We start from the raw sequence: 17,306 nt of genomic DNA, 5'->3' as shown, positions 1-17,306 counted from the left end.
TTGAGTCACTCAGTACATAATTTGAGCATGCAGTGCAGTCAGAAAAAGAATGCACACAATGCAGCAAGATGAAAGTAATCAAAAATGTTCAATAAAGTCTATAGACTTATTTTTGTCTAAATTGAGAGAATGGAATAGCTGTGAAGCTTCATGGTAGGACGTAAGAAGACAAACGATGCTTACTGCTTTATTTTGAAACACAAATGATGCTACTTTTAATCCAAAAGCAGATGGTAGCTACAAGCTAACAATAAGCTAGCGCTTGTTTGATGCAGGAGATGACTTCAGCATTTGGAGTTTTAACTCTACAAGCTTTCCTGAGGGGGGCAGCGCAAAGTCACTGATCACAAATAATCAATTGCAAGTGTTTTGTACTGCAACCCTGAGGAATAGTTTACAGGCCTCCCACTGACCTGCTCATTGACCTGCCCAGCTGGTACAGAGAGGACACACTGTGGAGTGGAGACCACAGGGCATCCAGCTCCCCCTGCAACAATGTGAAATCCAAGGTTCTGCTGCTAGCACCAATCAGGTAGGTGCAGAATGAAAGAGAGCAGGATTGGATGATCAGAAATGGATTGTTGCATCAGGATCAGTCATTCAAGGGATGTATTTTATAAGTTTGTGATAGAGAGTGTTGTCTTTGTTGTTTTTGAAGAGCCAACACCTTAGTTTCTTCAAGTATTACAGCTTAGGTTGTATGTTATGTAAGATTTATACATTTTTACACGCTCATGGCAGTAAATCTTAAAAACAAGTTACCTTTGGATGTTAAGAGGGTGCCATATATTTACTGCTTATTAATAAAATAATCCAACACTGAAGAAATGTTCACCAATTTTCAAAATGCACTGTGTTGCCACAAGTATTTGCTCATATGGCTTGTGTGACATCCCATTCTTAAATCACAAGGTTTAACCTTTAACAGCTTAATGTCTGGGAAGGATCTCCATCTGTGTTAATAGGAATACAATAGGAATACAAATCCTCCATAAGTGTACTTGTGAGTTCAGACACTGATGTTGGACAAAAAGGCCAACATCAATGGATGACATCAAAATAATCCAGCCCACACTGCTATACTTTGAATATTTTTTTACAGTGACGTCCAATCATGGTACAACAGTGGTACAATCCTCTCCTGAAGTGTTCAAAACCCCAGAGAGCAGATTCCATGTCAATATTAATCAAAGCTGGAGTCAAATTGGAAAGGTTTGTAAAAAACAACCTTTTATTGTGTACGTTAATCCTCCACAGTACAATGACTGTATATCCATATTGGTTTTAATTCAACCAGTTTCCAGTTTTATAGTATAATAGCACCTGTCTCCCCCACACTTTACTGTATGTTCTCAGTAAAAGAGTGGGGGTAAAAAAAACGCTTAATGTTTTTCTTGCATATGACAGAAGCAGCTCCAGGCCCTCTTTTCAGCAAGGAACTGTCCAGAAACAAACATCTGTAACAAATCACAGTCATGTGTGTATGTCTGTCCATAATACAAACAGCCCACCACAGGCTAGCAGTCAACAAAGATAATCAAGCAGAAAATAATTTTTCAACGAGACTTTAAGAAAGTAATACCAGTTTCAAAATTGAAAGTGCTAACACACTTGTAGTTTCTCATTGTTGTGGCATGTGTCTTAGCATCAAGATCCAAACTATTAGTTCATGTTTCATGGATCTTCAGCCTAATTGATGTTCTAAAAGTACATTATGTAAAGAGCACTACTTTTGTTCTTAATCAAAATGAAACTAAAATTTATATATATATTTTTTTTACAATTACTGTTATACTATCTTGCATGGTTACTTTTGAATAAATAACAGCATGTCTTTCCATTATTTCTGCATAATTTTAAAAGCCAATTATTGTAAATGAGAAAATCATAAAGTAGAACTCAACCTTCCATAAATTTTCCATATTTGTCAAAGCCGAGAACAAATAAGGTGAATTCCAAGTCAAAGAGATTGATGTGGCTGACTGACTACTAGATGATAATTGTAAGGCTGCTGGTTTGTGTCGTTTATGAAGAAGCAGAGTTGTGGTACTAATTAGCATCTGAACAGGAGGCTACCTAAGCATGTCATGTCATGTTAATCTCTTTTTGGACTTTGTGTACACGTATCCAAGACCAGGTAGGACATAAAGATTTTCTTTCTGTTTAAGTGAAAACTGGCTGGAATATTTATTTTACTTTAGATTCCTGAGAGGCTTCCCACTCATTTTTTAAAGTAGTGCACTTTAAGGACTCCCTCTGTGTTTTTTATTTTTTTTGAGAGCAAATACTTTCCCTGTGCTGTTGGGTCTAAACAGTCAATCATAAAATTTTAATTTAAGAAACTCTAAATAAATGTTACAACCTAGAGCAGAATAAACAAAATGATTTCCTTGTTTTATGCTATCTGATAATTAACAATGTGTTTGTTTTCTTACTTGCGTGGGGGTAGCTGGTCACTTAGAGACTGCTGGGTGGCCCTGAGGTAGCTCTGACGGCGAGCAGCACTTTTGGGCGAGGGTTTAGGGCTTCCCTCGGAGTCGTCACTGTCTTCCATATCTCCCATAGCCTTTACATAGCTACCGCTGCGCATCCGTCGACATGGAATCTCATTGAAACCTGGACTGCGACCCAATGAGCTGCTCCAATCCCCCTCCATTAAATCAAAGAGGATAAAACAAGATTGAGTTAGCTTTTAGATCTATGTTATTCACATATTCATTTTTTGAGACATAACATGTAAGTAGTAAAGCCTTAAAAAGGTGATAAATATTAGCATAACATGCATAAGTGTTTACACCCATCAAACCTTTTCACAATTTTTATTACAACAATCTTGGTGAATTTTTATGGGATTTTTTTTTGTGATAGAACAATGTTAGGTAATGCATAATTGTGCAGAGATATGGAAGGAATGCAGAGCAATTTCTTAAAAAATTCAAGGTGAAACATATGAGAGTTATGGACCATTCAGTATCCCTTAGTCTGAGGCCATATGTTTAAAGACGTTCTGTTGGAAAGTGAACTTCTGCCTTAGCTTTTCTGTTGACAAATACTTTGACTTAGACTGTGGATCTCTGCAGCTCCTACCAACTTACTGTAAACCTCTTTGGCTGCAGATCAGTGATCATTGATCTATCACACAAAATCCCAATAAAATACATGAAAATTTGTGGTTTAAACGCCACAAAATGTGAAAAAAAAAGTCAAGAGTTTAAATATCTTTATGTGAAATTGCACACTCACCCTGCGTCCAACCTGCAGATAGTTACAAGTTAACTCCTGTTGGCAGGACTTGGACTTGAGCATTGACCTGTCCAGAGTAGTAGAGCCCTTCTGGAGTACCTGTCTTGGTTGGCCCATGGTCAATGTGGACCAAGACCCTCCTTTCACATACTCGGTATCATTCATCAGCATGCCTACTGGTCCACTTATTCCACCACCTCCTATATCCCCTGGACCAGGAAGTGCTGGATACTTCATGTCATTGCTGCTTTTAGAGGAACTGATCGTGTTGTAGCCACTGTGGATGTATTTAGTCTGACCACTATGGCTTTCATGGCCACTCGGACGCCCCAGGGTCATCATGGTCATAGTATTATGGTAGCTGCTCAAATCACTACTGTCCAAATCGTCTGAGCTCCAGTAACCTGACATGTTGGATCTTGGCCGTCTCTTAGCAGTTTGCTCCGACTTTGTAATACGATCCTTACTTTTGGATCTGCGAGTATGCTTCCCTCCGTCCTCGGTGCCAGAAGAAGTGCCTCCACCACTGCCAGTAGATCTTCCGTTCACATTTCCCTTCATATTGTGGCTCTCCAGTGACTGGGACTTTGCAAACAGTTTCTGCACCGAGTGTAGCATGTAACGAATGCGGCCAGGACTGTCTGTCCTCTGCTTAGCAGCAACAGCAGCAGATGTTCGATGAAACTGCAAAGTGCTGAATCCGTCACGACCTCCTGGTAGCTGCTTCTCAAAATCCAACAGACTAGGCGGAGTCTGATTCTTAGTCATATGGTGTGATATTGTTGCAGAGCCACTTGTAATCATAGGTGTTCTTCCACTCAACCCTGACATGGCCATACCTGACGCCATGCCCATCGACAGAGATGTCCCCATGGTGCCCGTGCCTATCCCTCCAATACTGTCCCCAGGAGGAGAAAAATCGGACTGGTCATAGGAGTTGTAGTGAATACTGGGAAAAGTGCTGCTATTGGAAAGCTGATTGTTGAGGGGCAGCATGCAGTCTGTTGGAAGGGAGCCTGGATTGGCGGAAGGATAAAGGTGGTGATCCATGGTGCCATAGTGGTCCATTGTGGGGCTGAGCAGATAAGGGCTGCGTGGCAATGTGCTGGTCTTCTGATGGTAGAGTGCCTCTGGGTGATTAAGAGAGGGATCACAAGAATCAGACAGATGTCTGTTACGGTTGGTCCCCAATCCCTTCATGATGGCAAGGAGGCTCCAACCCTCTAGAAGACCTCCAAGCCAAGAGAGGAGAAGAGATGCTCAAGGTGATTCCTACAACAGACAAACAAGGAAGAAGAGTCGGTTACACATGCACAAAAAGATCCTACATGCACGTAAGATCACACACACACAACCTTCTCTACTTACCACCTAAACCAGACTATGCAACACAAACACAGGCAAATGAACAAGTTTTTACAACCTCCCACGGCAAACCCTGGCACTAATATGGTGTAAATATGTGAAAAAAACATGTGGAACAAGGACAGGCTGTAACCAATGGGTCACTGAATATATTACTGCAAAGAGAACAATTGCTGACAGACACTCCTCCGTATTTATGCAGACCGTAGCAGCAGCCAGAGAACAAATGCCTTCTTTTCTCAAGCTAATCACATTCAGAAATACAAAAAATATGAGTGGAATGCTAATTGTTTCACAATACTTCCATTCCTTCAAACATGCTAGATGACAACAGTGTCAGCTATGTGGGCTCAAATATCACACAAACATGAAATCAAATATTTTATAAAATTATTTGATAACTTAAAATTATTCCTACTCAGTTTGTGCCACGTATGTTTTCCCTGTTATTTCGTTTTCTCTACATATCTGATAGGGATCCCTGGCATAGTGACCAATCTCCTGTCATATCTTTGCATATTGAGCCAAGGATGATGAGAAGACCGAATGGTGAAACCAGCAAAGAGGATTTGACCGGTGGGTGGTAGATAGCAGGCATTGGCAGGTAAATCTCCCATACTTCCTGGTCAAGCTGTGCCAGAGTCCTGCCTGGTGTGGCAGCAAGGACAGGACTTCCTGTCATGCACCATGACACATGGTGGTCAAAGGTTATCATTTTAAAGCAGAGGGTATTGATCAACTCCATAAGCAATTAACAATATGCAATGAATAGTGAGAAGTGTAATCACTTTCAATAGTGTCTAGTTAAACTGATATTTTAAAATCAACAATCTGGGTTTTGAATATATGTGTATCTAACTGTATTACTATTTGTGAAAATACACAAGACAGACCATTTTCAATGCAACTTTGACACTGAAATTATTAATCCATGTATCAATAAGTATATATGCCAATAAATTATTGTACTTTGTAAGACAAACAAGTTCAGTGTAGGTTCAGATTAAATCCAAATCAGTCCAGTTTATTTCCCAGTACAATACAATAGTACAGTCATATGTAAATCTGATTACATGCAGTCTTATTCAGTCTTATTTATGCTGAAAATACCTAATGTTATCCAGACCAACATGTTTTATATATGTGAGATTCTGATGAGCTACAAAAGAAAAGGTTACTGTTTTTGGGAGAATGGGCTTCATCAGGGAGGTGTGAACCAAGAACCATCACTGCAAAGCATTTATCTGTATGTTGTGATTAGGAGACTTTTACTACAAACTCACAGCTTAAACTCACCACTATTTTAAAAATCTATTTTTTTTCTTTTTAGAAAATCCTTTAAATTTTTTAAAGAAAAGCTGAAAGTTAATACTCAATAGTTAATAGACAGCATAAATTCTCATTTATCTTACTGATCACTTGTGTAGCCAACTTATTTAAATCTATTGATTTCAATCTTGTTTTAGCCAATACAAACTACATCTTAGTCGTGACTGAATTTACTATAAATGTTTTCTGAAAGCACCAAATGGTCTGTAATTCAAACTGGAATTTGAGCTGTTATCATGTTCTTAATTGAAATCCATTTTAAACCATTGTGAGACTGATGCACTACTTAGGTTTTGTATTGCATGTGCAGTCAATGGAGAGTTGTACCCCTATGTATCGAGTTTGTTGCTGAAAATAGGGAGACATGGAATACATGCTTTGTTGGTGACTGCACAGCACCTTATCCCAACCCAGATTCTCAGATTCTTTTCTGTATTTTGATTGGTTGGAGGGAAGCAGAAGGAGCAAAACAAAAACAAATACAGGACATTTAAAATTACACTTATGTCACAAACCGATTTTAGGTGCCTATCATTCAGAGAAACTAATAAAACATTTTTGTGAATCGCCAGGCATGTCAAAAAAAAAGTACACTCAGCCATCTTTTACACCCTTCTTCCAAGTTTAAGTAGTGTGTTTGCAGGAATAAAATCTCCTCATGAAATTCAGTCTTTCATGTCTCCATTATTAGCATGCCTCAGGCACAGACTCATTTAGCGTCATTAACGGAGCCTTTCTGAATGCCCTCTCTGCTGATAGGGTCAAATCCTCTAAATCCTTTTACACAACATTAACTAACTGCCTCACATCCCATCATGACACGCCACTCAGCTAAGCTTGGCATGGCCTCCTTAATGTGTCAACAACCCCGACTTTAAATGACAGTGATAGCTTTGGTGAGGGGAGGCTCGTCAAAGTAGAGGAGCCGACTGCCACTTGGAAGATGTTTGTGTCTTTCTATCTTGTCTTGTTAGTGGAAGATTACATTTGAAAATAGAGAGAACAGGCTGAGATAGTTGTGTAAATGTATTGAGAGATCATTTTAACAGCATTCAATATTAAATACAAGTTATTGTGTATGCCAATTTCCTAAATATTCTCTATTTGTTAACTCAAACACCAGCATTGTAGGAAGGCAATTTTAGAGCCAATCAGGTGGGAGTGCCAATTTAAAGGTTCTTAGAGTTACATTAATTGGATTTTCTCAAGCACCAGACCGTGGTCCTAAATCCACTCATGTTTTTATATCGAACACCACCAGGGGAAAAAAGAAACTGGGAGTATATCTTCAATAAAGTAAGAACAATAATGGTAGTGTTTTCTGAAAGGACCAGTAGAAGGTACAGAGTGATTAACCAAAGCAATTAAGCACAACTTGGAAAAAAAAAACCCACACACACATAACCTGCAGTCCTTAACACAGTTTGTGATTTATCTCTGCTATGCATTCTGATAACATCTTAATCAGGGCAGCTCATATAGTGTCAAGCTTATACAGTGCCTTGCAAAAATATTCCATATCACGTCACAACCACAAACGTCTTTGTATTTTACTATAACTGATAAGAGCAACACAAAGCAGTCTAGACTTGTAGGGTAGAAGTGAAATGATAAATTTATCTTCACAAATGAAACTAAAATGTCTAACTTGCTTTTACATTCAGCCCCCTTTACTACTGATACGTCAAAGATAAGTCCAGTGCAATCCATCATGCAAAAACAGAAAATGTAGGGCACAATAAAATAAGAAAATCTTACCAAGCTCCAGCTGTCCACCTAAAGTGGCAGACACTGGTCCTTGAGGACCAGACTAGAAAACTTCAGATGAAAAAGGAAAACTAACATAACTAACCCTGAACATACAACCCCTATTATGAAACATGATGGAGGCAGTAGCTGTTCACAGAAACTCTCTGTCTAATCAGACTGAACTTCATCTATTTTGCAAAGAAGAATGATAAAAAAATAAATAAAATTAGTCTCTAAATATACAAAATAGGGTGGGAAAAAAAAAAAAAAAAAAAACTTATCAGAACTAGTTAGTGCAAAAAGAAACAAACAAAAGCACAGGAAAAGACAGCTGATCAGTTTGTCATGTTTTCTTATGTTTTACAGCCTTTCAATAAAAATAAGGGAGGAAGGTTCCTTCACTCAAACCAGGAAAATTCAAAATGCCAGGAAATAGAACTATTTCCTATTTCCAGGATATATAAAACTGTATGCACGCATGGCCCATACAATATTTCACAAATAAAACAATGTCAAAACTTTGAAATAAATCTCTTTGAGTTTGTTATATCACACTTTGTGAAGCATTTGGTGATTATAGCTCCTTACCTTGTGCACTGAGGAGCAGCCATCTGCTCCTCAGTGAGAAAAGGAGATTTTGGCACGAAGTCGGATTCATGAAGTCAGATTCATGCCCTTACAGTACCTCAATCTCTGTCAGAGATGCAAGAAGTTCTCACAAGTAACCAGAAGAGGGCGACACACTCTAGACAAGCTAAACTGTCCTTTTACTCAAATTTCTTTGATTTATTTCTGGCAATTAACTTGTCAAAGTACAAGCTCCAAAAAACATCTGTGACAAAGTGAGAGCAATGCAGATAATGAAATGTTTTGTAGGGATGCCAGAAATGTTTTTGTTGATAATTAAAAGCAAATGTTCCCTGGCCATTATATGGGTTTATATCAGAACACTACTATGTTTTATTTTCAAATTGGAGTGTCGATGAATTTCTCTTCTCATCCTTCATTCAGAAAATAGAAATCACCGGGACATTAATGTCATTAATGACATGTAAAGGTGCAAAGTTTCAAATACGTAATATTATTAACCAAAATAAAGCCTAAGAAAAGGCATATATAAAAAAAAAAAAAAAAACAAAAGATTAGTCAGCCAGCTGACAATTACAGTTGCTTATTTTTTAACATCACTATTAAAATCAGTTAAAGGCATACATTTTTTTATATTAATATATTATTATTATTATTATTATTATTATTATTATTATTATTATTATTATTATTATTATTAATTATTATTATTATATCACAGGGAGCAAAAAAAATTAATTAAATGAAGATATTATGAACCAGCGTAGAGTGAAAAAGAATTACAATGTAAAACAAAACTTTGATCTACTTATGTATACTTACAGTCAGGCAAGTATCTGCAGGTATATTAAAACATCAGGTTCAAATCCCCATTACCACTGTCCACTGTGGGTATTATGTTATTTTGTTGATGTGCTGCATTGTTTTTGACCAAAGACAGCTTATGAACAGTAACCTCTCTGCAAACTATAAATTGAGCTAAAAGGAAAATCCCCCAAACATGCACCTACACTTTATTTAAATTAATAAAAAGTAACAATAATTGTTTGCAGGTGTGAACTCCAGAAGAATGACTTTTTAAGGATGTGCACATTTATCCAATAATGGTAGCAAAGCTTTTTATGAATATATATTTTTTCTCTCTAATATGTTTTTTTTTTTTTTCCTTCAGCTCAATATGGTATAGTATGTGGAAAAGGTTTCAGTGGTTTGTGCACTTTTCACAGTCTGCTGTTGTGGAACAGCGAGATAGCACAGAGTATATTTTTTGATGTAAAAGGGTGTATTTTGAAGGGCGTATCTTTCAAAGATACACTGAAACATGTATATTTAATTTCAAAACTACTGTTACAATTGATGCCATGTCATGTCTCATCCTTTAATGAAATATGCCAGCCAGTAAGTAAATTAATTACCAAGGGAAAGAGAGAGTGGGAAGGTTAGGTGGGGGGTTAACTATAAAAAAATCAGAAGATGTCATTGTTGTCACGGAAAGCAAACACAAAACCTGATGAAAAGATAGAAAGTTTCTATAATGCTTTGGCAAACACCACATCAGAAATCTAAATATATCAGCAAATTCAAGGGTTAACTTATTCAGAAAACTACAAAGCTCCTACAACGTTGAACATTAGCACACAATTCAATTGTGTAGTTAAATGTTCAAAATCCTCAATAATAATGTTAGCATCTCACATTTATTAACTCTTCATCATTACAGGGGGTCTTCCTTGCAGTTATTTAAGAATTTCCAATCAGATATGATATAAGATATTTTGCCATGTTACATTTTTCACAGCACAGCTTAAATTGGAATTCAACTTGATTTTCTGTTCCAAGACAAAATGAGAGTCATTATTTCCAAACGGATCCATCCCGGGTATATTACAACCCATTCTTAGATTTTGTACCAGACGCTTCCATGTTGCCACTATTTAAGCGTACAGATTTTCAAACCAGCTGCCAGCTTCTATATTGGCACGCCAGTGGGTGGCCAGAATTAGATAAGATAATAAATTATATTTTATTATATAATGTGTTGCCTGTGCAAAGGACATCGTCCTCTCATCTGAGCAATGGTATACATTCAGGCAATTTGTCGGAGAGAGGCAGCACAGCTCAGCCAGTCCTGAGTCCATCTGGTCCATAGGCTTACAGCTCTGCCCTAGAAGACAGGGGGTGGCTCCGCATATGCCTGTGTGCTGTGTTGAAAGCCCGTGTGTGATGCATGGCAGATGAATCCTTGCAAACTATGGGAAAGGAGGATAGGGAAGGAAGAATCAAGAGGGAGGGGGAAAAAAAAGCTTGTAAGGTGTGGTGTTTGACAGCAGCGGAAATGAAACAGATCTGAGAGGAAAGAAGAGGTGTGAAAATGAGTAAATGTGCTGTAAACTGTTCACCGAGGTGAAGCTGGAGAAACATAATGGAGAGCAAAGACAGAAAGATGAGAAAAAGAGGAAAGCAGGGAAGAGTTAAGTTGACTGGAATTTGTTATGTTTTTTGCATATTTTTATTAACAAGGGAGGGTTAAATTAAGCTTTTATTCACTTTGGTCCTATATTTTCAACCCAGAAGTAGTTTGAGTGTCTAAATAAAGGGAGTTAGGCATCCTGAGTAGGTTTGGGTGAAATAAAACCACCCACTGAATGGCACTAAGAGCAGAGTGTCTTCAGGTGACAGTGGCATATAAGTGGAAATCTAAATGCACGAGTGCCACATCACCATACAGAACTGCATGTGTGTGTGTGCAGTTCCGTGCAGCCTAACCTTGTCCTAATTACACTCTATCTATTCCATCAGTGCCGTGCTCTGGCCTATTTTCACAGCTATAAATTTATCACTCTCCCCTCTGTTGTGATAGATGACCCACTCATTTTAGCCCATCTCTGAAGACTGTGAGCCAGATAGGAAGTCAGTGGAAGACAGTGGCACCACTTCACTGCTGATGGAACTTTCCATGTCCTCCAAACTATTCCTGGATTTCAAATCTGCACATTAAAGAAACATGGTGCGCATTCGTGACTGCTTTTATGCTCCGTTTGATGAGCAAATTCTGACTTGTGTGAAAAATAAAACAAATTAACTTTTGTTGTGTAGACGAAAGTAACAGCTGGATATTAATTAAACGATGCAGGCATTTTACAGGCAATAAAGTAACTGTTTTCCAGCTGCGGTCCTTACATTGGTTAACTTGGAAAAACTGATAAGATAGATGTAGCCTGAAATATTAAAGCTGTGGACAAAATAGGAAACAGTTTTTGAGCTACACATGGACTGTCAGTGGATAATTGTGCCTTTTTAACTGTTTCTTATACATGGATTAGTAAAAGGGGGAAGGACAAAGTATGTTGATGAAATGTCAATGGCCTGCTGCTTTAATTTAGTACAACTGTCAACAATAGTAATAGACTTTTATTCTAGGTTTTTATGGGGGGGGGGAGTTATAAAAATCCATACAGTTTATTTATGCACAAGAGTACAACTGGTCCAGCATTGTCACTATTTATTGAACAAACATGAAGTCAAAGTGAAAAGAGACCATCAAAAACTAAGTAAAACATCTTTTTAATGCTGGTTTCATTACATGAGGATTGGAGACATTTGTTTCTGAAAAGATTCCACAAAAATGGTCCAATTATAGATTGCGATCTGGACTTTGGCACTGACATTGTAATAGTTTGTGGACTAAATTCAGCTTTAATCTAATTCAGAAATTTTTACACATGCAGATCATTTTAAAGCAGGTTATACGACAGAAAGCGTAGGCTCTAAGCAATCCTGCTAACACTATAGATAGCTGGAAAGAGATATGATAGAAAAAAAAAAAGGATGTAGATTTACAAAGTGTTCATTTTTATAGGGGGATTCCCTCAGTTTGACTGATCCATTTGTTCACTTCCATATGCAGACCTATGCAAAGTATTGCAAAAATTATCTCCTGGTAAGACATTTTGTACTAAAATACCAAAGATTAATGATTAACTTCATGCCACATGGACTAAACGGTAGCTTTACGCCCAGTAACTCCGTGATATTTTATGACGATTTCACATATGGGAATAAGAAAAAGGGCGTCTCTCACTGACTGCTGTGCACAGTGAGGGGCAGGGAGGGTTGTGTGCTACAGCTGTGGCCACTGTCTGTAGTTTCCGGGCAAATCCAAATGACTAATGCAAGCAGACAGAGAGATGTACATGCCCACACTCAGGCAAAAGCCTGCTTTATGTTAATGCATGTATATTAAGATTATTTTTCCAGCACAAAGACAGCTTATGAACATTGTTCTCACAGAGATAGCTCTCCTCCACACAAATCAAGGATCCACTTCAGAGACCAAACCATCCAAGCATTATACTGCAGCCTTCACATGAAACATCTCTTTGATTTCAGTTCACTGCATCTAAGCAGAGCTGAAAGTTTATTTAGAAAATGCTGCTAATACAAGGTAAAAGGAAAGAGAAAAAAAATATCTGCATGGAAAATTTGCTTAGTGAATATTTAATGTTTTGGATGTATTTTTATTCAATAAAAATAAAGCCTAGACAAAATTATTTAATTATCTTTGTGGAAGCCTGTTCTGCCTGATAGCTGCTGCACAGCACATGTGTCAGCATAGAATTGCGGTCTTTTATGATCAACTGCTGCACAGACATAAATCCCACCAGGATGAGCTTTAAACCCTTCCAACTCAAAAACGTCCTTGGCTTGACACACAAATTGGCCACTAGCCCTCGGTCTAAGACAAGTCACTTCCTTCCTGTTGGAATGGGAAGGGTCACTAGAGGGTGAGGCATATGGAAAAAGGGTTCTCAGTTGATGCCATGTAGGTCAGAGATGCATTCATGTGTCAAAATTCTAACAGGGACATCACAGTAATACCCTAATGTCTATCTGTTAACTTAACATACATGTAGCAAAGAGATATGTATCATGTATGTATGTAGCTGCATGATTGGCTCAGGGATATCTTTACCACCAGCCATTATATTTAACATTGGTCGAGGCAAAGAACTAAGTTAATAAAGCAGGAGAAGATAATTTTCTCTAATCACATTGAAATATCTCACGATGTCAAGATAGAGAGTACATGTGAGTGTTAGCTTAGCCTAGCAGTAAACAACTCAATATGAAAACATCTTCAGGTACAAGACATGACCTTATTTTTAATGTGAAGTGTATTTTCATGTATCTTCAGGCTGGAACTCAGTACCTATTAATGTACCTGAATTATATTCCTTCCCCCAAAATCTATTCTGATTGTCTATAATTAGTTTTTTTGAAGACGGTTCTTTGTAAAGGCGAACACCTGAGAATATAAAACATTTTTTCTCCATAAATTATGTCCAAAATCAATCGTCAATCACTAATCAATGGGCATTGTGACTCACTATGAATAACATGTCCAAAGACAACTTTACACCACAGATGATATTCCTCTGTAAATGCCTACACTGAAGTGTACCTTGGCACATGTTATAAATGTGAAAGTTGAACTAGAAATGTTCTGTTCAACATAATTCAGTTTTCCATTTATTAAAGATTGTAATAAAGTTCTGAAGTTTAAAAGGTTTGTCACAAGGTAGCTCATATGATTTTACTCGAGTTGAAAACAAAAATCCACTGATAAGAAGACATTAATTTGAACAAGTTTTATCATGTAGAACTGTAACCACCAAAAATGTCACATTATCTTAACTTTTTTGAGAGTCAAAGCACATATAAAATGCCAGCACTATTAAATCTAGAGTTTTTACAAACTATTTAGAGCTAACTATACAAATAACAGAACATATTATAAAGAATTAAAGTATATTAGTCGAGCTTTAAAGCATGTTTGTCAAAATCCTGGTTTGAAAAGATATGATCAACCTTTTAGGGCATAAACAGGCATTTATTTTGAAGATCCTAATCTAGTTTGCTTGCAAGCGACAAAACAACAACAATTGGAAAGTAATGCCAAAAAGGAGAGCTGCTGCTGATGTGGAGGAGAACTTCAAAATGTCAATTTCCTCACAGTAAAAATGTCAATGTCTGCAGTTTTAGAATATATGTAGGCTAATAAGAGCCACACTGAAAGGGAAGCTGTTGTTTTGCAGATATTTTATAATGACCCAAAGTAACCTAGTGACATTTTTAGACAATGTTGTCTTTAGATAGAAACTGAAATGAGTTACCACAGCAATTGCCGTTTAACCAGAGGGGACAAAAGTCTTTCAGTCAGTTAAAAAATTGTTATAAGGTTCAGATATCACTGCGCAACTTTGGAATTGTGTGCCTCGGTGAATATGTTGAAAATGCCATTAGACCTGACATTATCACAAAGTGATACTTTGGATAAATTGTAACTTGCTTTCCGAACCATTTGTTTTCTCATTCTTTAAAATGCATACATTGATCCTTCTTCATGATGAAATAAACAGTCTGAAAGTAGAGCATCATAATAGCTGCTACTTCCTTCTGGGTAGGTGAAGAGGTTCTATTTATGTGTCAGTACCCGTGGAATTGTGGATTTGACACACTCCCCCAGGGCTTGAATGTTACTGACTCAATATACAGAAGAAAAACACAAAAATAGGCCAATTATTCTATATCTAACTTGCCATCTTTAACCTGAGTAAAGCCACATGCACGTCCAGTTTAAAGACAGCATCTCTCAATGTACATTTTGCTGTGTTTTATCTGCTTTTCAGACACAAAATCCTTTGCCTTGCAAGCAAAATAGTTGTGGAAACTGTGCAAGTTTTGCTACTGCAACTTGTTTTATTGACTGTCAAACATGTGCATAGGGCACAGAGGAGATAGATTCTGTAACAGGAGCGCAGACCTGGCTTATTTAGATTGGCAAAATCAGAAAAAAAAAAAAAAAAAAGCAGCGACATTCTGGAAAGCTAGCGTTACAGAGATTTTAACTCAGCCTGATGAACTTTCTCAGAGATTTAAATTTAATATCACCAAGGCTACATGACAAGTGCTCTATGTCCCCGTGCAGGGGAATAAAACACTCGTATCTAAAGCAGATCAAACCTTTCAGGCTCTGGCCTGGGGATCTTTTTCTTGACTCGTGTTTGACTTGTGGGACTTTTTGAAACAGTTAAATCTATTTAATATATTAAGATGACTAACCTATGTATTTAGTCTGGCGTTTCACTTTATTGTTATTGTGGTATCAGTACTTACCTTTATCTGTCGTCTTGTACTTGTCCTTATTTAACCTTTTACATAAATTTAGCTATTATGTGCATGTTATGATGCTCTTTATTTGTTGTGATCAATATCTCCTGCACAGTATTTTATAACTTTGTGCAAAGAGCTGAGTAATAAATAGAATCTATGTACCCATGCGAAGGCAACAGAAGATCTAACAGGATCTCTAACACAGCAAGCAGCTCAGGAGTAAAGCTGTGGAGAAAGTAGGTTTATGTTATGAAAAACCATGTCCAAAGGGCCAAACATCAGCACTATGCACTAAAAATGCAAAGACTCCAACCACTGATAATCTGGGCAAAGATAGAAATTTTGACAAGCACAGCCAATAAACCCAAAGTAATTCTGGAGGAGAAGCAGAAACCCACTGACAGTTCAGTAGACTCGGTATCATTGGGGGTCAAAATTTCAACATTTGTTATTTTCAGCCGGTGTGGTTTGGTTTGGTTTCACACTGCACTGTCAAACAATCCAAACTAATTGAAAAACTTGTTCACCCTGTCGCCTGTTGAGATGCTGCACCAAGAGTCTCTAAAGGAAATGACACAAAAACTTCAGAAGAGGTTCTTCGCAAAATACAAACTAAAGAAGGAATTGCATCAGATATTAGAGGTTGTAGGATTTCTCATTTGTCTTTGGCAAAAAAAAAACACAAGCAAGCCCGCTAGCGTTAGACTCACATGTTTGTTTAGGTTGTATTTATCCAGAATGCCCTGCACCATTATTCACTTCCCGCTTTTGGAGTGGCCTTTGGTCCACTTGGCATTCACATATGCATTCAAACTGCATACTCAAACTGCACTAGAGTTTACTTCAACCAAACCGAGACCTAGTTTTGTAGGTTAGCCAGAGTTTATAGGCAAACAAGTCAGAATTCAATCAAAGTGAAATAAAAAGAGCTGGTGTGAACGGACCCTTAAATGATTTATGCAGCTTAGTGATGGTTTAGGATCATGTAGCATCAAACAATAGCAAGTAAAATGGAGCTCTCATTTTAATTTTAATACACAGAATACAATGATAAACCACCATGTTCACCATGAGTAATTGTGTGGATAATGAGTGCACTCTAACACAAAGCATATTTCCAGTTTTACTTTTTACAGCTTCGCTCTTGACAGCTTTTGTAACGTAACAGGAAAAATACTTTATACCACAGAAGTTGCTTTCCACTGTGATTCAGGGGAATTGCCCAGGTCTCATTCTCTTAGTGTGAAGAAAGCAAGAAAAGAATAATCAATCACAGCCATCCAGCTTTGCCCAACTCTCTTTTCAGCACTCGGATTCACAAAGGCCTGAGCTTTGATTGTAATATTGCATCATTTTTGAGGGAGCTTCCTTTCCGCCTGTGCTTTCATTGATCCAATCAACCCTGGGCAAATGCTACTTGCCTCTCTTTGACCTGAAAAGTAAAGTATGAAATTAACCTGCAGCACAGGATATTGTATGATTAATGCGTTATCAAGCTGCCTTTGTGCAGAGCCACTGTACAAAAACAAGCATCAAATGAAACCTCCAGATCCAATTCTAACACCTCTAGCATGTCTTATTGTGAGCGTGACGGCTGCTCTCATCTTCCACCCGGGGGAAAGAACTGGAGACCAGTTACTGGAGCTTCCTGTTATCTCCAAACTGCAGCATCACATATGGTAGTGTCCCTGATTGTCGAGAAAAACAGGGAACATGAGCTCACATGAGTGGGCAGTGGTTTCTGCTCAAACCGAAGAGTGTACGAATGTCAGCTTCATTTGTATACTAATGCCTCCATTTGTATATGTGATAAAGGAGGAGTAAGTGCACAGTAAATATAAGTGTACACAACCCAATAA

General features: G+C 37.7%; 1 protein-coding gene across 9 annotated transcripts in view; it reads right to left on the bottom strand.

The window, feature by feature from the left end:
* Positions 1 to 17,306, bottom strand: part of dlgap4b (discs, large (Drosophila) homolog-associated protein 4b) — a 109,543-nt gene that overhangs the window by 26,580 nt on the left and 65,657 nt on the right. For 5 of the 9 annotated variants that reach the window (XM_044121654.1, XM_044121655.1, XM_044121648.1 and 2 more), the window contains exons 4-6: positions 3,244 to 4,515; positions 2,436 to 2,653; positions 414 to 515 (exon numbers count right to left, since the gene is read on the bottom strand). In XM_044121654.1, the coding sequence (XP_043977589.1) occupies positions 414 to 515; positions 2,436 to 2,653; positions 3,244 to 4,443 (1,520 nt within the window). In that variant the 5' untranslated portion in view covers positions 4,444 to 4,515. The remainder of the gene's footprint in view (positions 1 to 413; positions 516 to 2,435; positions 2,654 to 3,243; positions 4,516 to 17,306) is intronic. The other 4 variants (XM_044121652.1, XM_044121656.1, XM_044121649.1 and 1 more) reach the window with 3 other exon arrangements.

Source organism: Gambusia affinis, linkage group LG07 (genome assembly GCF_019740435.1).
Source record: "Gambusia affinis linkage group LG07, SWU_Gaff_1.0, whole genome shotgun sequence".
Taxonomy (NCBI): Eukaryota; Metazoa; Chordata; class Actinopteri; order Cyprinodontiformes; family Poeciliidae; genus Gambusia; species Gambusia affinis.
The sequence above is the reverse complement of the archived record's forward strand: the minus strand, read 5'-3'. Positions and strand labels throughout refer to the sequence as shown.